The sequence below is a fragment of the Nycticebus coucang genome, chromosome X (assembly GCF_027406575.1).
Source record: "Nycticebus coucang isolate mNycCou1 chromosome X, mNycCou1.pri, whole genome shotgun sequence".
In the NCBI taxonomy this organism is placed as follows: domain Eukaryota; kingdom Metazoa; phylum Chordata; class Mammalia; order Primates; family Lorisidae; genus Nycticebus; species Nycticebus coucang.
In genome coordinates this window covers 51,761,838-51,782,453 of record NC_069804.1, presented here as the reverse complement: position 1 = coordinate 51,782,453, position 20,616 = coordinate 51,761,838, and the positions used below count along the sequence as shown (strand labels likewise).

Genomic DNA, 20,616 nt, shown 5'->3' with positions numbered 1-20,616 from the left:
GTTATTCTTTTCATGTTTATGACATTCATCCATAAAGAAGAGATTTAAGAGTGTTTTGAAATTTATTTTATACACTAAGGGAGGAATCTCCCTTGTCTCCCTTAGATTCTAACAAGTTCAAGCAAAATATTTACTTGCTGTTTATGGGACTTAGAGTTGTGTCCCTACAGGATCCCAGCAGGAATCTCGGATGTTATCATTGGGAAGGCAAAAAGTTAGCAAACAGTTGTCCCTTTATTCGTAGGGGGAAAAAGTGACCTTAGAGCAGGCGTCCTCAAACTTTTTACACAGGGGGCCAATTTACTGTCCCTCAGACCGTTGGAGGGCCAGACTATAGTTAAAAAAAAAAAAAAACTATGAACAAATTCCTATGCACACTGCTCATATCTTATTTTGAAGTAAAAAACAAAACGGGAACAAATACAATTCACACCGCTTCATGTGGCCCGCAGGCCGCAGTTTGAGGACGCCTGTCTTAGAGAGATGGCTGGAATGAGTACTTTCTAGAATCTGTACTGTGCTGTAGCTGCTAGCCATATGTGGCTATTTAAAGTTAATGAAAACTGGACAGTGCCTGTGGCTCAATGGGTAGGACACCAGCCCCATATACTGAGGGTGGCAGGTTCGAACCCGGCCCTGACCAGCTAAAACAACAATGAGAATTGCAACAAAAAATAGCTGTGCATTGTGGCAGGTGCCTGTAGTCCCAGCTACCCGGGAGGCTGAGGCAAGAGAATAGCTTAAGCCCAAGAGTTGGAGGTTGCTGTGAGCTGTGACTCCACAGCACTCTACTGAGGGTGACAAAGTGAGACTCTGTCAAATAAATAAATAAATAAAGTTAATGAAAACTAAAATGTAAAATGCAGTTGCTCAGTCATATTATCCCCATTTCAAGTGCTCAATAGCCACATGTGGGTGGCTAGTGGTTACCTATTAGATGGTGCATATATAGAACATTTTCACATTGCAGAATTTTTTGTAGAGATCTAGAGTCACTCTTAGTTCCCCCAGAACAAAATGGCAGGCCTCACACATTTTTGAGGAGATTAGGGTAGTCGCCTTAATTTCATGAGTTTCTCAATTTATTCTAATATCCGGGGTTTTGCTGTTTTGAATTCTGGCCTGGCCATGTGGGTCCAGGATGAATGGATGAGTTCCATTGATGTTTTCAGGACAAATGATGTTTCAGTCAAAGCCTACTTTTTATAAGCAGTTCTTGTTAAGCAGAATCTATTTTAATTCTTGTTAAACTGATTTATTTTCTCCTAATAGAGATTAGTTAAAAGAATAGAGAGGGTTAAATTTCATTTGGCAGCTTTTACTGTATTTGATTTTATTTCCTTCATTGTAGTATAGGACACATTTAAGCCATGCATGGTCTTCCTATTTCATGTGGGCTGCTAAAGTCCATTTGTTTTATCTTTACTGGCATGGAAACCACTCACAACAGCTAATACACTGCTTTCAAAATTCACAGTGCAGAAAGGAGAGATTATTAATCACAGATCAGAAGTGCCACATTCTTGGCCTTGCTGTGCTCTGTGCCCCGCCACAGCTTCTCTGGAGTTAGATGGCGGGCAGTCAGGGTACCTGGCACTCTGGTAGGCTGTCTGAGAGATGCTGCAGCAGTCACCAGCACTCTGCCCCACTGAGCCTGTACCTGGGAACCTATCTTCAGAGAATTAGTCTGGCATGAAGCGTCTTTGTGCTGCTCTAGAATCCACTGAACAAGGCCTAATATTGGATTCCTCTCCATGACCTTATAAGTGCTGACAAAACCACCACACAAAGGATTTATCGCTATGAAAAATACATTAAGGGGCTCTGAAAACAGATAAGGGCTAAATATCAACAGCTAGGAATTCAATATGCAACCTCTTCTCTACTGCTTTTGTTCATTAGACATGTCGCGTGCACTAGGGCTCGAGTGTGACTTTTGTGGACACCTCTTGGGCTCCTGTATGTAGATGGTTTTCATGTCAAAAGATCTCTGTGAGATTTGTTGCTCAAAGGTCTCCATATAACGTCCATTTGTGAGGACAAACCTCCAACCCTCAGAAACCCCTTCCTGGAAGTAGCCTCTAGACATAAAGCAATGTCCATCTAATGTAATACAAAGATCCCATCAAACCTCAGGCCCACACGGTGGAGATCTGGTGCAAGGCACACAAAAGATTTTAACTAAGTGCTCAGAATGGTGCTTGGCATCACAGGTAGGCAAAAGGGAGGGCAGGAACAGAGGAAAAGTAAGTGCATGCACATGGGACTTTGTGTTTCCATCTGCTATTTGGTCCTTAGAGTCATCGCCTTGGTATAGATTGCAAAGAACACCCGTATTAGAGTCCACTTGGCACCCCACTTCAAGCTCAAATCAGACCCAATCTGCTGACAGTTCTATTCTTAGTTTACCTTTTATGACCTGTCCATTCTTTGCAACACTGGAGGGAGTGAGGGGAGAGATGTGGGCTTTTCCTGGCATCCTTATTCTCTCCCCAATTTCCCCATGTTGTCCACGTCATCCGCATCCCAGTTCTCTGCCTCAGCATGAGGAAAGTGCAGGGATAAATAATGAACAGATGCATAGAGCACCTGTTGGTATGTTACTAAGCCAAGACAACTGCCCTCATGTTTTTATGGAATTTATTATAAACAAATTTTGCCATTTTGCTTTTTTTCTGTCTTCATTAGTTCTGTCTTCACTCAAATGTTTGAGTCCTCCAGTCATCTTTAATGCAAGAGGTTATGGGGGCACCAGGATTAAAAGCAGGTCAGGACTCTATTCTGACACTTGTTAAAAATGGTAGGGCAGACATCATTCAGGACTATCACAATTGGTAATGGGGACCACTGTGATAGGGTTTTGTAGTAGGGGAGAGTGAGAGGGGTCAGTAGATGGAAAATGACTGAGAGAAAACATCAGGGCTAAGGGGGATTATGGCTAAACTGATCTAACAGGATTCCTGCTGAAGATAGGTCAGAGGGATCAGACATCACCTGGGGGATGATGGAGGATGAGAAATCTGATCAGATATTTGGGTGGGGGTTTCTGGCCAAATCAACTTAGCAAGATTTATGCTAAAATTGGGTGATGCAAAAATGGACATGGAAGCCCAAAAGCCAAGGCCTGGTTGGAAAGAGGATTTAGAGTAACCTGACTAAAGTTTGGTCAAGGAGAGAGACTCTGTCAATATGAAGCTGAAGTATTTAGGGGAGGTATACTGATATCTGCAACTTTATTTGAAAGCATCCAAAAATAAGATGGCTGATAGAGAAATGGGTAGATAGGTAATAAAGAAAATATAATAAAATGTTAATGGCTATAATTAGTGATAGTGTATTTACAGAGGTTCACTGTAAATTCTTTCAACACCTCTTGGAGCATATGAAAAAATGTTGTAACAAAATGTTAGTAAAATGAAAGCAGATCAGTGTGGAAGAAGTGAAGAAACAGCAGAGAAGAAGGGCCCCCATGCAGTGGGACCCACATTTTGGTAACTGGACCACCTGATGCAGGAAGGCATATGAACAACTGGTAGCATGTACCATGCTCCAGAGGCCTTGCTTAGGGCATAAGCACACCAGGTTCATCACCCCTCCAGCCCTCTGGGACCAGAAATGGTATATAACCTCTTCCTCATGACTTCTGCATGACTGCCTTCCTCTCCTTTTAGCTAACCGCTCCTTCTGCTTTGGGAAGATCGTCAGCCTTGTGCTACTTTCAGTCAGCATGGCTGCCATGGGTCAAGCTAATACTTTGTTTTTCTCCTTGTCTTTCTCTCTGGTGACTTTTAGAGTTGGTGTTGACCCAGATCAAGACCCACCACCCAACAATGACAGCTTTCAAGTCTTACAAGGGGTAAGTGACGAGAGACTCTTCTTTTTAGGGAAGGCATGATTTAAAATAGCTAAAATGTTTTGAGCATTTGCCACGGTCCAGTAACTTTACCGGATTCCCTCATTGTGATCTTGAAAACCTCTTTGTGAGGCATGTACTGTTCTTCCCATTTTACAGATTAGAAGCTGAAGTTTGGGAGTTTCAGCAAATCCTAAGGTTAGAGAATTAGAAACTGATGGAAGCAGGATTTGACTCCAGAGTCTGCGTTCTTAAACAACTGAAGGGGATAAGCTGGCCAGAGTCTCTGGATTTTTACTTTTCGGGAATGGATATATTGGTTCTGACTATGTAGGTCCTAGGAAGGAGAAAAAGAGGGATATGATTTGACTCTTTAGCTAAGAGAATCTGAGGAAGAGAGGAGAGATGTTGGGTGACTGCAGGCACTCCCACTCCTCCAGGGCTGGGATCCTCTAGGTCAGGAATTTGGAAAGGGCATAGTAGGGATGGCTTGCCTTTGCTCTGTGAAATCCAGGGCCTCAGGTAGGAAAACTGGGAGGCTGGGGGTAACTCAAGGCTGGGAGCTGGAGTCACCTGAAGGCTCATTTACTCATATGTATGGCATCTGGGTTGGGAAGGCTGAAGGATGAGCACCTGTGACTAGAATTGCTACACATGGCTCTCCATGGGGCTTGAACCATCCACCAGAATGGTGGCCACAGGCTACTAGATTTCTAACACAATAGCCCAGGGTCTCACAAGTGATTGTCCCAGCAAGCAAGGTGGAAGCTATGTTACCTTTTCTGACCTAATCTTGGAAGTTTTACAGCATCATTTCTGTAGTTTCCTATTGGTTAGGCATTTCTAGGACCAGTGCAGATTCAATGGGAGGAAATAGAAACTGTAACCTCTAGATGGGAAGAATGTCAGCGAATTTTCAGACATGTTTTAAAGTGGCCATAACATCTCTGTTGTATGACTATTAGGACTTTGTCTCCAGGTTTTGCTCCTTTCCAAAACAGGCATGTCTTGGACAGGCAAGATGGAGAAAGGAGAGTTATAATAGGGGCAGAAATGTGTCATCAAAATATTATCATTTGGGCTCACGCCCGTAGCTCAATGAGTAGGACGCCAGCCACATACAGTGAGGCTGGCGGGTTCGAGCCTGGCCTGGGCCTTCTGAACAGCAGTGACAACTACAACCAAAAAAATAGCCGGGCATTGTGGCAGGCACCTGTAGTCCCAGCTACTCAGGAGGCTGAGGCAAGAGAATTGCTTAAGCCCAAGAGTTTGAGTTTGCTTTGAGCTGTGACGCCACAGCACTCTACCAAGGGCAACATAGTGAGACTCCATCTCAAAAAAAAAAAACACAAAAATTATGATTTGGCCTTGGGAGTCAAGAACTATTTTGTTCAGCGTTGAGTGCCCAGTGCTGACACATGGGGGGGAGCTCTGTTTGATGGGCAGATGGGATCGTGAGATATACAGTGCATAGCAGGTAGCTTCACTGACCAGCAACTTGTGTTGTTCGTGAAACCCTGTTCTTTTTCTTCCAGTCATCTCAGAATAACATTCGTCATTGTACTTAATACCAAATCCAGTCTGCAGATTGCAGATTCCATAGGATTTTTCTAAATGATTCTATCTATAAATCAGATTTAACTAGTCTCACAAAATGTGGTGCTGTGTGGGGCCTAGTGGGTGCCTTGTTTCTTTCTCTTTGAGACTGGCCACAGCCTGATGAGGCATTTATGGCACTGATGTCCAGTCTAGGTTCCAGTTTAAGTGATGTAAAGCCATGACCTCTGAAATTTTTGGACATTTGGGAGAAGAGTTTTTAATGAGCTTCATTGGGGTTTTGCTGCCCACTTTAATGGATCACCAAAAGACCTCTGAGATTGTATTAGAATTGACCACTGTGCCAATTGGGAACATTTTAGAAAGTTGCTAATTGATGCTAGCCTTGATTGAAGACTTTAGAAAATAGGATTTCAGAAACTGTGCACCTGGAAACTAATTTAGAGTAAAGCAGATCTTGAAACTCATCCTGAGAACACCTGGTGGGGGGATGACAGACGTCTTGTATTTCACTGAAGGGAAAATAATGGCTCTAGTAGGATATGGCCACCCTATTCCAAAGCATCCTCCACAGAACTGTGGCCAGTCTAGATTAATTTTATAAGAAAAATAGGCTAATTGCAGCTGGATAGCCAGGATTTGGAGAGATTCCATCTGGACAGTTCCAGACCAGTGAAAACATTTGCAGCCTCTTTGCTGTTTCCTCATTGCTCCCACCTCTGTATCTCAGCATCTGCAAAAGGAAATGAGTGAAATGGTTTGGTTGGTCATGTAGCAGAATTTACTGTACATCAGACCCGCACACCAGAGACATGGCTTGTACTTAGACTTTGTAACAAATCTGCTGTCACTTCTTGAGAAAGCTGTGGGGCCCGAATGCTAAGCGTTCTGGCATTTAGTCCATGCAGTGACAGCTAAAATAGCTCACCCCCAGGTGGAATGAGCCTCAGGAAACCCCCTGGGCAGGTAAATTCAGCGTTCCTGTTGGCTCCCAGATGGCCCTTTGGGCCAGGAGCACTGCACACATGGCATTGTGAACAGGCTGGCAGCCACTTGTACAGATCTCCTAATGGCACCCCATTTGCCATCCCTTGCCAGGAGCTGTGTTATGGCTTACCCTCACTTCTTCCCTTCTGAGCCTCACACACAGTCATGCAGAGGGGCCCTCAAAATCAATTCCACTGACCTTTTGAAAGGGTTTCAAGATTGCTGTCAGATTGGGAAAAAAAGGCAAACTTCAAGCTTGGTTCCCCAGGACACCCTCTTAGAAATGACTCAAGCCCTGGTATAAACAGGCCCATATTTCTTCACATTTTCTTGACCTGACCTTCTCATTCCAGTGAACCACTCGCAGCAGGGGTGGGAGCATTCATTGGTCACAAAGAAAAAAACCCAGGAAAAGAGTGAAATAAATGGATTTCTCGTTTTTGGGTGAAACCCTGGGCTTCTGTGGTTTCCCCTGAAATAGATCTAGGTCACATGCTCAGTGTTGCCATGAAACTAAAATCAGAAATAGGGAAAGTCCAGATGTTTGTTCTCCACTAGAAAAAAAGGGACATTTCTCTTTACTTGATTTTCTAAATAATCTTCCTAAAAACTACCAAAAAAATGTGATATTTGATGGGAAAGCATTTTTTATAATGAGCACAATTTTCCTCCTGGCTAGTTCTAGAAGCAGAGTATAAGCAGAGTCATGGCTAGAGAGCTTTGGAATATTAGCTCCTGTGAGACAAGGAAAGGAGCTATTGGCTAGAACCTTGCCTGATGTGAGGGAAGCATAGGAATATGGTGGGCAGACTTCAGCTTTGTGTCTCTGGCAAGTTTGACTCATTAGAACAAAACAAGACAAAAAACCTCAGTTGCTTTGTTTCTCTGGAGGTCTTGGTGACTTTAAAACAAAAATAAAAACAACCTCAGCTGGAGACAGGCTGCCCAATCCCAGGGGTGGCCTCCCACCTCAGTAAAGGGGGGACTTTTCATGCCAGACCAGACCACTGAGATTTCTGTTGGCCGGACATGCGGACACATCATTTACTTCTTTCTCCAAGTTTACAAAAGAGAATTTATTGATGGGAGTAGCTAAGAACATGAATCTGAATTTATCCCAGCTTTATCATATCAGCAGGACAAGGTCACAAGTTGAATATTAATGAAATGTGGAAAAAGGGAAACTACTATGCCTGTGTGTGTGCATGCACACGTGTACAACTGTGTGTGCAGTGAAAACTATAGAAAATCAGCTGTTGACAGTTGCACTGACTTACTACTTTCTGAGAAAATTGGATTCCTGGTTTCTCCCTCCAATTTTCCTCTAGGCTGAAATCAGATACCCAGGCACCCAAATCTTTTAACTTCAAACCACTGCTAAGATCCCTTTCTTCAAATTGTTGCTCTCTGACCCACCCCCTCCAATTTTTTTGTTTTTTTTTTTGTAGAGACAGAGTCTCACTGTACCGCCCTCAGGTAGAGTGCCATGATGTCACACGGCTCACAGCAACCTCCAACTCCTGGGCTTACGCGATTCTCTTGCCTCAGCCTCCCAAGCAGCAGGGACTACAGGTGCCCACCACAATACCCGGCTATTTTTTTTGTTGCAGTTTGGCCGGAGCTGGGTTTGAACCCGCCACCCTCGGCATATGGGGCCGGCACCCTACTCACTGAGCCACAAGTGCCGCTCCCCCCTCCAGTTTTTTGTTCTTCCAGTTGCCTCCCTTGGCCCTTTGATTTCCCTTTCTGTTATTCTTTTTTTTTGTATTTTCTAGAAGCTCAGAGTCAATATTAATTTATTCATTCATTTGATAAGTATTTATTGAGCACCTGTTTTATTTCACACATTCCTTCAGGCTCTGGGAATACACCTGCAATAAGACAGATGAATTTTTGTCCTAAAGGGTTCGGTGACAATGTGATGAAGGGCGAGAGTGGAGAGTGGCAGCAGAAAGGTTGTCTGCTATTCCCTCAGGGAGTAGAGGCCTATCCTGCGGCTCCAAGTTGCCCCATGGGTGTCACCACAAAGCTTGTTAGAAATGCAGACTCTCGGGCCTCACCCAGCCTCCACGAAGCAGAATCTGCATTTTGACAGTATCCCCCAGAGGAATTTGAGAAACCTTGGGCTAGGAAATGTGTGGAGCTCTGGGGAGAGTTTTCAGCAAGGAATAAAACTATCCATGTGTCACTCTCAGAGACTTGATTCCTGTTATTTATCCGCTACTGAGAAATCTTGGACTCATCATCCCAATGACACGATAAAGACCCAAATCAAGTTACATATTACAAGGGTACATGTCAAATCTATTAAGAGTAGAATATAAATGTCTTAACACAACAATTAAGTATGTGAGGTGAAGGCTATGTTAACCATTTTGATGTAAGCATTCCAAATTATATATAAAATCAGCACACTGTACCATATCAATGTATTAATGTACACAGATATGATTTAATTTTAAAAAGTTATATCATTTATTTACTGTTCTCTATATTAATTTTCTGTGGCTGCTATAACAAATTACCACAAACATTCACAGTTTTATAGTCCAGTAGATCACAAGTATGATGGGTTCAGCTTGTTTCTTTGCTTCAAGTTTCTCAAGGCCAAAGTAAGGAGTTGGCAGGGCTGGGCTCTGGGGAAGAAGCCACTTCTAGGCTTATTCAGGTTGTTGGTAGAATTCAGTTCCTTGTGGTTGTAGGAGTGAGGTCCCATGTCCTTCTAGCTGTTGACCAGGGGTTGTGCTCAGATACTGTGCTCAGCCCTCTTTCATCTTGAAAGCCAGCAGCAGTGAGGAGAGTCCTTGTCAAGCTCCAGGTCTCTCCTGCATCTTCTTCTTATATCCCTCTGACTCTTACCCTTCTTGTCTACTTTTAAAGGCCCACATGACTGTACTGGGCTGAAATGGGTAACCTCAAGTCCATCCACGAAGCCTGTTTTGCCAGGTCATGTAACTTGCTCACAAGCTCCTGGGATTAGGATGTCGAAATCTTTGGGGGGACCATTATTCTGCCTACCCCCTGCTCCATCCCTATAAAAAAGTAAATTTTTTCATCATTGTAATAAACTTAGCTTTGAAAAAATATTTAAACATTACATAAGAATGGAATGAAATATAATTCTACACATATCATTATTCATTAGTTCTAGAAAATTATTTCAAAAAATAGGACCATATGGCATTCTTCAGTTCTTTAATCAGCTATCTTTTTTTCCATTACATTTGTCACTAAATATGTATTTGTCTGTCCATCTTCTCTTTTGGAAAGGGTACTCCTCAAGAGGCAGGTGCTGAGTCTTGTTTATCTTTGTGTTTCTAGCACCAAACATGGTACCTGGCACAAAGTAGGTGCTTAATGAATGCAGAAGAAATAGATACTGGTTGTTACATACTTAAAAATGGTAATAAGTAGGGTTGGTGGTGTTTATTTTCTTGAAGGGGCTTTTCTACTAATAATGTCAGTAAAAAGATTAACACTCCCTTGTGTAAAGAGCTACAAAGATATCTAAATGATGTTAATGACTAGTTTTTTCCCTCCAACAAATATATGTTTGAAATTACATGCCTAGTTTTTGCAAATGAATGAATTAATAATATGAGCTCTGACTATGTGCCAGATACTGTGTTAAATATTTCACAAATATTTAATCAGAACAAAATTGAGAGTTGTTATTTGTTGAGTGCTTACCACACATCAGACACCATCCTAAGTTCTTTAAATGTAAAAATCATTTATACCTCTAAAATAAATGCCTCTCTTTTTCTCTACACTCACAATACTTCTAACACCAAATAAGTGGGGTTTTTTCCACACCAATCAATTCTTCAATTCTCTGGTTACGGGGGGGGGTGTCCTACAGTTTAAGTCAATTCTGAGACTAACTGCCTGGAGTTGGCTCAGATCCCACAGGTTAAGGATCCCACAGACACTAGTTGCAAGTCCCAGGTTGCGACCTTGTACATATCAGGGGTTCCTAATACCCCTCCTCAGATGCAAATATTTGCTAGAATGACTCACAGAACCCAGGAAAGCATTTTATTTACTATTACCAGTTTATTATAAATAATAAAATTTAGGAATGATGGGCGGCTCCTGTGGCTCAAGGAGTAGGGCATCGGCCCCATATGCCAGGGGTGACAGGTTCATACCTGGCCCCGGCCAAAAAACTGCAAAAAAAAAAAAAAATTTTAGGAATGACCAAATGGGAGGGATGCACAGGGCAGGGGATGGGGACGGAAGTGTGTGGAGCCATCTTGGAAGCTCTGTACCCAATTATTTGGGGTTTTATGGAGGTGCCATTGCATAGGCATGGTTGATTAAATTATTGGTCATCCCAGTGGTGATTTACTCAATCCCTAGTCCCTGTCTCTTCCTGGAGAACAGGAGTGAGGCTGAAAGTTCTGATCTTCTAATCACATGATTGGTTCCTCTGGCAACCAGCCCCCATCCTCTAAGAGTCTTATCTCATTAGGATTAACTCAGGTATGGTTAAAAGGGGCTTATTATGAATAAAAAAGATGCTCCTCCCACCCCAACCACTCAGGAAATTCCAAAGGTTTTAGGAGTTTTATACCAGAATCTAGGGTAAAAACAAATGGATATTTCTTATTGTATCATAATATCACAGCCTCTTAATGCCCCCATGAGGTAGGAAATTGTTTATGTCTCCATTTTACAAATGAAGGCACTGAAGCACAGAAAGGTTAGGTAACTTGCCCACAGTCACACAGCCAGGCAGTGGCAGTCAGGACCCAGGTAGTCTGTTGAGAGAGCCTGTGATGTCCACACCTCCACCTCTTAGGGTCCTCCATTGCTTTTGAAACATTTCACAGAGAAGCTGAGCTGGTGCATGGCCTTGAAAGATGAATAGAAGTCAGCCAGTTAGGTGTCATGGTAGGGAGAAAATGAGAGGAGAAAGGGTGTTCTAGGCTCTAAAACAGGAGTCCTCAAACAGCGGCCCGCGGACCACATGAGGCGGTGTGATTGTATTTGTTCCTGTTTTTTTTTTTTTTTTACTTCAAAATAAGATATGTGCAGTGTGCATAGGAATTTGTTCATAGTTTTTTTTTAAAAACTATAGTCCAGCCCTCCAACGGTCTGAGGGACAGTGAATTGGCCCTCTGTTTAAAAAGTTTGAGGACGCCTGCTCTAGAAGTAGTAGCCTGAGATAAAGACATTGAGGTATGAGCCCTTCTGGTGGAAATGCAGGGTTTGAGGATGAAGAGGTGAGAAAGAAAATCCTGTTTTTCTGTGGGCAGCACCGGAATGGAAATCCAAGAATGCCCAAGTGCAGCCAAGAAGGAAGCCCCGCCTACCCCCTCCCTCCCCTCCACCCCCGCAGCAACCTCTGCTCAGCCTTGTGCTATTTGCATCCCACAGAAAGGCCTCTCCTGGCTTCTCTGTGTTAGCAGCTCAGATCATGTGGTGAAGCCATTGTTGGTTATCTTCTGGGTCAGCTTAAAAAATTAGTTCTACTCCACTGAACCACTCTGATTTCCCCAAAGCCACCAAATGTGGATTTATCTAAGTTCTTCCTGTACATGCTTCTGGGACTATCTCTTGGAATAAGAAGTTGTTTAACGCCCTTTTTACAAGGTTACACTTTTGAGTGGTTCTGAATTTACCCCTAGCCATTAAGGGTCATCTCTTAGTTGGGATTAGCTGTGGAGTTTAAGATCACTTTCTGTTAGTTGTAGATTACAGGTGTATCTTTCTGAGGCCTTAAGATCTTTTGTTAGTTTTGTCAAATAGAAGCTCCTCCTTTGTTTAGCTCAGTTTAATTGACCCTTTGGGTCTTATATTAGTCTCTTGTAGCTTCTTTGAGATGAAATGGCAAGAACTTCAGTATGCTTGTGATTTTGTAGGGGTGACAGGGCAGGTCTGTTGTTTTATTGTTGATTTAAGGGAAGGAGTGGAAGAAACTGACTTTGGGGGACTTGTTTTGTCCCTGATGGTTTATAAATCCTTCCTGATGATGTTTATCATCTTGCTAGTTTAGTGAAATTTTATAGGTACTACTTAGAACAGACAGCTTAGAGACTGTCACTTTATAAAGAACTAGTTTTTCCCATAAAAATATTTGCTTATCAGAAAGGTCATCTACTACTTTTCTAGTCACATGGCATTTTGAAATCTTCTTAGAGTTGCCATTGGGTTAGTGGTCAGATACCCAAAGGAATGATTGTTATCTTCAAGTAGAGATATTTCTGTGCCTTCTTTCTTCCAAATGATTTATAAAAAATGTAAAATAAAATTGGTCTCTGGGGTCTCTCCTTATTTATATTTCCTTATCCACAGAAGGGCCTGTTTAAGCCATTTCCATATCCGTCACTAAACATTCCTGAAATACCATGGGGATTCAATTTTTAAAAATAATCTTTGCTGTTGGGAACTTTAGGAATGTAAATAGTGCTTGCTAATTTCCTTCTCTCTACTTGTCTATATGCTTAGCTTATCAAAGAACTCTGATCAATTCTTGGTGTTACTATTGCAGGTAGAATTAACATTTACTGTGGTTCAGAACTGCTCATAATTTTGGTTCAAGTTTTAATTGGTGATTGTTTATTGTCCCTCACTTGCAGAGTTGTAGTATTAAAAGAGGATAATAATAAAAATGGCTGTTCTCCACAAGCCATCTGTACTTCTCAGAGCCCCAGTACTGCCCTCAAATTGCTGCATTCAGTCTGAGTTTTATATTAATTGTGCTGTTTGTAATACCTGCACCAGACAGATTTCCTAGACCTCAAGTTTGATTTTGCAGGTTATTTAAAAATTCAGTGATGGAAATATTTGAGTTGGAAAGGCATGAGTGGAACAGCAAGAAACTTGCCACTTGAGGGTAGATAAAATAATAGAATTGCTAGTCGGGGCTCAGTGTCCCCTGCCCACTGACCCCACTTGCCTAAAACTGGTAGGGAAACTGGTTACCTTTGACACCTGGAGCATAGTGCCTGGATAAGGACCATAGAGAAGCCTTGGATGGTTTGTCAGGAAACTCAACAAATTGTGGTTTCCCCAGGCCTGCTTGGTGGGGGTGGGGGTGGGGGCTAGAAGGTTGGTTTTACAGATGCTCTAAAAATATTCTCTATAATCAATTTGAACCTGTTAGGCTCAAGACTATTTTAGGGTAATTAATCTGCTGAAAGGTACTTTGAAAAAAATTATAATAAAAATGCCAAAAGAAATTTTGTACTACATTTAGCTGATCTACCCACAGACATAAACAAGGCTTTTTATTTTCAAGAGTGATTTTCTGCCTTTTAGTTTTGTTCAGTGTCTGCTGAAATGTTCCCTTCCAGTATATCTTTGAAACTTTGATAGTATGAGATGTTTGACTATGAATGCTAGGTCTATAAAAATTATAGTTTAAAAAGAAGCTTTCCCTCCTTTCTTTGAGATCCCTTTTGTGCAACTAAGCATGTGTCTTCTTGTTTGTTCCTAGGATGGCCCAGATTCTGCCACAGGAAACCGGACAAAGCAGGAGAGTGCATGGATATTCAGGCTGTGGTACAGCTTTGACCATAAGTATCCTTTTAAGCGGCATCCCCTGTGTTGGTGGAACATTGACAATGAAATCCTCTTGTTGAGTTGATGAATGATTTCTGATGAGTAAGGAAAGATGTGTGCTTAGAACAGGTGTATTCTCAGTCCTTTCATGGGACAACATACATTGATCCTTCAACCACAGGCAGTCCGGGTAAGTGTCTTTCTGGCCCAGAGAAATGTTTGCGTCTCCTTAGAGTAAGCAGCCCATAGCCTGGTAGACTCATCTGGCTCTTAAGAGCTTTATAACCAGGGGAGCCATGTCTTTATAGATAAATTAAGTTAAAATTATACAATGAATTATGCTGTGGTCAAGAAGAGAAATGGAGCTTTAGCTGTTAACTCACATAAGGAGGATAATTTAGATCTTGTGTGATTTGATACTGGCATGACTGGGCCACATGCAAGGCAGACTCTGTTGAAATAGATGCATTCACTAGGTCCCAGATAAAAATTAAAAACCAGGGTGGCGCCTGTGGCTCAGTGAGTAGGGCACCCACCCCATATACCGAGGGTGGCGGGTTCAAACCTGGCCCTGGCCAAACTGCAACAAAAAATAGCCGGGCATTGTGGCTGGCACCTGTAGTCCCAGCTACTCAGGAGGCTGAGGCAAGAGAATCGCCTAAGCCGAGGAGTTGGAGGTTTCTGTGAGCTGTGATGCCACGGCACTCTACCTGAGGGCGATAAAGTAAGACTCTGTCTCTACAAAAAAACAAAAAAAAAAAATTAAAAACCAAAAAGTTAAACCTTCATGATTTCTTAAATTGACATAGTGATCAAATAGGCAGGTGACTTATTATATATGGTCTTTGGAGACTTGGGAAATGTTTAGGAATTTTTTTTTTTTTAATGGGACAGTGTATTGCTCTATAACTCAGGCTGTAGTGCAGTAGCGTCATTGTAGCTCACTGCAGCCTCCAACTCCTGGGCTTAATTGAAGCGATCCTCCTGCCTCAGCTTCCCAAGTAGCTAGGACTATAGGTATATATCACATTTCTTTTTTTAGAGATGGGGGTCTCACTGTGTTGCCCAGGCAGATCTCAAACTCATGCCCTCAATCATTCCTCCTGTTTTAGCCTTCCAAAGTGCTGGGATTACAGACGTGAGCCATTATGCCTGGTCAGAATTTTTTTTATTGAAATATAAAAGGCATACAGAAAGTACACAAATTGTAAATGCTCAGTAAATTATCACAGAATAAACACACAAATTTAACACCAACCTGGTCAAGAAATACAAAATTTCTAGCTCCCCTAATGCTGTCACCCAACTAGTACCCCTTCCCCCTCCCCAAATGTATCTATTCTCCTAACTTCTAGCAACACTTAATAGTTCTACTTGTTTTTCAACTTTGTATGAATAGGATTGTACAGTATATATATTTTAATGCCTGGTTTATTGGGCTTGACGTCATTTGTATGATTTATATGTGTTGCTATGTGTAGCTCTAGGTCATTTGTTCTCATTGCTCCATAGTAATTAATTTTATGAATATATTATAATTTATTATTCTACTATTGATAATTATGTGAGTTGTTTCCAATTCGGAGCTACTATGAAAAATACTTCTGTGAACATTCTTGAACATATCTTTTGGTGAATGTATACATATATTTTTGTTGGGAATATATCCAGGAGTGTAATTGCTGAGTCATAGGACATGAGTAGGTTCAACTTTAGAAGATAGTGCTAAACAGTTTTCCAAAATAGTGGTACTGCTTTACCCACTCACCTCTAGGGTATGAGAGTTTCAGTTGTTCCACCTCCTCACCAACAGTTGGTATTTGTCAGTCTTTTGAATTTTAGCTATTCTAGTGGGTTTATAGTGATATTTTATCATGATTTTAATTTGCATTTCTCTGATGTCTATAGGGTTGAGCACTGTAACATATATACTGGCCATTTGGTATGTTCCTTTAGACCAGTGGTTCTCAACCTTCCTAAAGCCGTGGCCCTTTAATACAAAGGTTGAGAACCGCTGCTTTAGAGGTACCTGTTCAAGTCTCTTGCCTATTTTTCTATTAGATTGTCCGCCTTTTTCTTACTGATTTGTAAGAGTTCTTTATGTATTCTGGATATGAATCTTTTGCTGATTATATGTGGTTAAAATATCTTTTACTTTGTAATGTGCCTTTTCACTTTAGATACAATCTTTTAATGAACAGAAGCTTCATTTTAATTCAATTTATTGACCTCTTCCATTCTAGTTAGTATCTTTTATGTCCTTTTTGGAAATCCTTACCTACCTCAAAGTTATGAAGCCAATTTCCTATGTTATCTTTTAGAAGCTTTCTTGTATATCTTCTGTGCATTTTTTTCCCTATACGTATACATGTGTTTATTTGATTTCTACTTTTTGCCTTCACAAAATTAAAAAGGCTTAAAATTTAATAACGATAACAATGTTTAAGATAAGGACTAGAAACCAAAACCTCGTAAAGAATGAACGAAGATAAATACATTCAGAAAAGAAATCAGATGATTGCTGCAACGAAATAATTGAGCAATAATAATAATAATGCAAAAAAGTAACATTCACATTGTCAGATAAGAGTATGTCTATCATAGAATGCTTTGAGTCTTCTGTGCATTTTTTTAACTGAGGGACAGACATGGACAATTAAAAAATTTAGAGATAATTTAAGATACTCTGGATGAGGATATCATACTTCAGAGATGGTTTAAGCTCACATCCTGTCAGTGGCGAGGCTAGGGTGTTAGAAACTCCAGATTGCCTTAATCCAACCAAGAATAAAGGTGATGTGAAGCCAGGCATCAGTTCCTGTGAGGGTTAGTCTGTCTTTTCTTTGCCATTTTTTTCTGGGTCCCCACCTAAACCCTGGGTGTTTATATCTTCTTCCTTGGTTAGCCTTGAACTGTGACATTTGTCAGACTCATTCTGTCTTTGTGAATCTGCCAGATGCTATGCTCAGCTTTGCAAGTGCCTTTAGGGAAATTGTGGCTCATGAAGTGTGAGGCTCAGCTCTTGGCTTTCCTCCTCCCAGATTCTGTCCCTCTTCACTTCCTTGGTAGCTTTCTGAAGCCATAAAGCAGATGATTTTGTCTCGTTTTATTTTGCCCAGTTTTTCTAGTTCTCAGTGGAAAGGTTGGCTCAAATTACCTTGTTTGCTATTAACTGAAAAAGAACCCCCAGGGATTTTTTAAAAGCCACTTGAATTTTGTCTATATTGTAATCCAGACTGCATGTTGCTCACTGGGCTCAGAAAGGATGTAGGGAGCAAATTGAACAATATCCACAGAAGAGTGACAAAGTGCTAACGTGCTAAGAAATTGATTATTTGAAGACAAACAGAAGTTATTGCTAAAGTCCCATCTGAATCTAAATTTTAGTGACTTGGGGATTTCCACTTTTTAGTTTGGAGAAGAGAACCTAAGAAGAACATAAGCAGGCATAAAGACTCTGAAGAACTAGATGGGGAAGATGACTGTGATTCATTCAAAAGGTCCACAGATAATCTAACAAGGAAATGTGGGCTTTGGCTGTATTAGAAAAGAGTTCAGCTGGACATGAATAACTCCCACAGACTGGCAGGAGGGAGTGTGGGACCTCCTTCCCTAAACAAGCCACGTAACATGAGGTAGATGGGCTTCTAGTGTGCAATGAGAGACTCAGCACATACATATACCTCATTTTCTCCCCAGGACTCATGGAAATCAGAGAAGAGATGTTTTTGTGTTCTTGGAAAACCAGTAGTAGAGGGAATTATAACAAAGAAACCTGTAGTCCAAGATAAACGCAAGTCTTAGCCAGTTTTTCTGGGTGACTTATTAAAGAATGTTGTCAGGAACAGCTGCAGCAGGTCCTTTCTGTGTCAACAGATCAACTAATAACTGTTAATTTTCTCTTCAGGCCATATATCTCTAAAGAAAATAGAGACACTGCCTGGGGAAGGCTTGTAGAGAAACAGAAGATTTTTCTCCCCCAAAGTAACCCCCCTCCAACTTTGGCCATGGTAGAAGCCCCGAACCTGCCTGATGAACAGAGAAGCTAAATAAAGACATGAGAGTAAGAGTGCTACTCTCATGTAATTGAACAATTACAAATATTTTATTTTTAATTTTTCTAAGAGTTAGGAGGTTTTTTCCAGTTATGATAAAAGAGATTACTAGAAAAAGAAGTAGACAAGAATAAATTCTTAGAAATTAAAAACATGAAGTTTCTGAAATAAATTTAAAAATGTAATGGATAGGCTCGGCACCTGTAGCTCAGAGAGTAGGGCGCCAGCCACATACACCAAGGCTGGCAGATTCAAGCCCGGCCCAGGCCTGCTGAACAACAATGACAACTGCAACCAAAAAATAGCTGGGCATTATGGTGGGCACCTGTAGTCTCAACTACTCAGGAGGCTGAGGCAAATGAATTGCTTAATCCAAGGGTCTGAGGTTGCTGTGAGCTATATGATGTGACGGCACTCTATCGAGAGCAACAGCTTGAGACTGTCTCAAAAAAAAAATTGTAATGGATAGTTTAACAACTTGAACATGATGAATACCACATTTTTGATCTGGAAGATAAACTGGGGGGGAAAATCCAAGAATTATAACAAATGTCAGATATCTATAAGAAGAAGAGAGTTTCAAAATGTGGAGGTGAGACCCAGGATGGAGTCTATGGAGAAGAAGATGCACCAAAGAAATAACAGAAGAAAAATTCCCTTATCTAAGAGAGATTCTTGTCTTCAGAGTACAAGGGCCCACAAAGTGTGAGTAGGATGAATGGACACACTCTGGGTACATTCCATAACTACTAGAGAAAAAGAGGGAATCTTTGAGGCTTCCAAAGAGAAAAACAGGCAGCCTCCAAAGGATGAGAATCAGACTTCTCACGGATACAATTGGATGTTAGAATGTAGTCTAATAAAACAACATTTTCAGTTTTAGGATGAAATTAAAAGTCTGATCCTCAAATTCTATACCTAAACTGTCAATCAAAAATGAGAGAATAAAAGAGGGTATGTTTTAGACATGCAGGAATTCAGAAAGTTTAGTGACGAGAAGATGAGGATCCTTTATTTAGCAAGACACTCAAGGGTTTTCTCCTGACTGACAAAGTTTAAATAGTAGTGTATTATGTTTCTTTTTATATTACTCCATTCACTCTGTTTGGTTCTACAGTGAACATTCATACGATGATATTACAAATGCTGTTTTTTGGTTTTAAACACTTGGACACAATCTATAGAAAAAGTTTACTTATTAGTTACAAAATAGAAAGCAAATGTTATATATCTGCATTATAAAATTCATTAGAACAAAATTAAAAAAGAAGAAAATTAGAAAGCAGAGGCAAGAGGGTAAATGGATTGTTATAAACTTAATTATCCTTCACAGGAGAGAGTGAAAAGCCTCCAATTAAAGTTTAGAAGTTAAGAAATAAAAGGGAAAAATATATGATAGAAATTTGTAATCTTAATTACCAGAACAACTGGGTAGGAAGGAGAGACTTGATGTTTCATTTTATGCTCTTCAAACAATTTGAATATTTAAAAGATTATATGTATGTATATACAGTAGAACCTCTGTAAGTTAACCACCCAAGGGTAACTTAACAAACTGGTCAACACATGGAGGTGATCAACATAAGGAACTAGGCCTACAGTACTAGACATAAGGTGCATGTCTAGTCTGAAAACTAGGTCAATTTAAGGAAGTGATTAATGGGAGGTGGTCAACTATGGAGGTTCTACTGCAGGGGTCCTCAAACTGCGGCCCGCAGGCAACATGAGGCGGTGTGATTGTGTTTGTTCCTGTTTTGTTTTTTTACTTCAAAATATGTGCAGTGTGCATAGGAATATGTTCATAGTTTTTTTTTTTTAACTATAATCCGGCCCTCCAACAGTCAGAGGGACAGTGAATTGCCCTCCTGTTTAAAAAAGTTTGAGGACGCCTGTTCTACTGTATATATATGTGTATATATATATATTTTTTTTTTTTTTTTGAAGAAGTTGTTAAAGGGTCTTCTGGATTAGGAGAAGAGAGAGCTTATCTTTGAGAAGCCTGAGGCAGGGAACTAAAGGACAGCCTCAGAGTTCTCCTTGACACTTGCTTATTTGTCATTCCAGAGATTTGAGCCTCTGTCATCTTCTGAGACAAAGACACACCAAGAAAACTGATAGGCCTATAGGTGCTGGTCCCAAACTGGAGGAGTGCCTTGCCTGCATCTCTCCCAGGCCATGTGATTCAAGGGAAGCAGTCAAAGGGGAGCTGGTTTTGTGTGGAAAATGCTACAGCTGAGCCCTCACATCTTCCTTGGTTGAGTAATTCTAAACTAGAAGCATTCTCCTGTATCTCCCTTCCATCTCCCCTCGAGAGAGTTGCATTTCTCTGGTGCTGCTCTACATGAATAAGGGAAATGTTGGTGCTCTTAATAGTTGTCCTCTTAAGTATATACAGCTGTGGCACTCCTCACCTTCCTAGTTTAAAAGCATGTTGGCCCTCCCTGTAGTCAAGGTGGTCATCCCAGACCCCACCTTTTCCGCATTGCTTAGGCTGTGGATCTCAGAAGTGGTTCAGGCTCTATCATAATGTAACTGGTGCTTCATGCTGTTTCCCACAAGGGGCTATGCATTTAGCATCACTGATACTCACTGAGAGAGAAACCCTGAGCTTTCCACCGTCTGCTTCATCTAGAGCAGTGGTCTCAACTGAGGGCA

General features: G+C 41.0%; 1 protein-coding gene across 2 annotated transcripts in view; it reads left to right on the top strand.

The window, feature by feature from the left end:
• SLC9A7 (solute carrier family 9 member A7) overlaps positions 1–20,616 on the top strand; it is a 224,368-nt gene that overhangs the window by 190,120 nt on the left and 13,632 nt on the right. For both annotated transcript variants that reach the window (XM_053579245.1, XM_053579246.1), the window contains 2 exons: positions 3,793–3,856; positions 13,842–13,924. In XM_053579245.1, the coding sequence (XP_053435220.1) occupies positions 3,793–3,856; positions 13,842–13,924 (147 nt within the window). The remainder of the gene's footprint in view (positions 1–3,792; positions 3,857–13,841; positions 13,925–20,616) is intronic.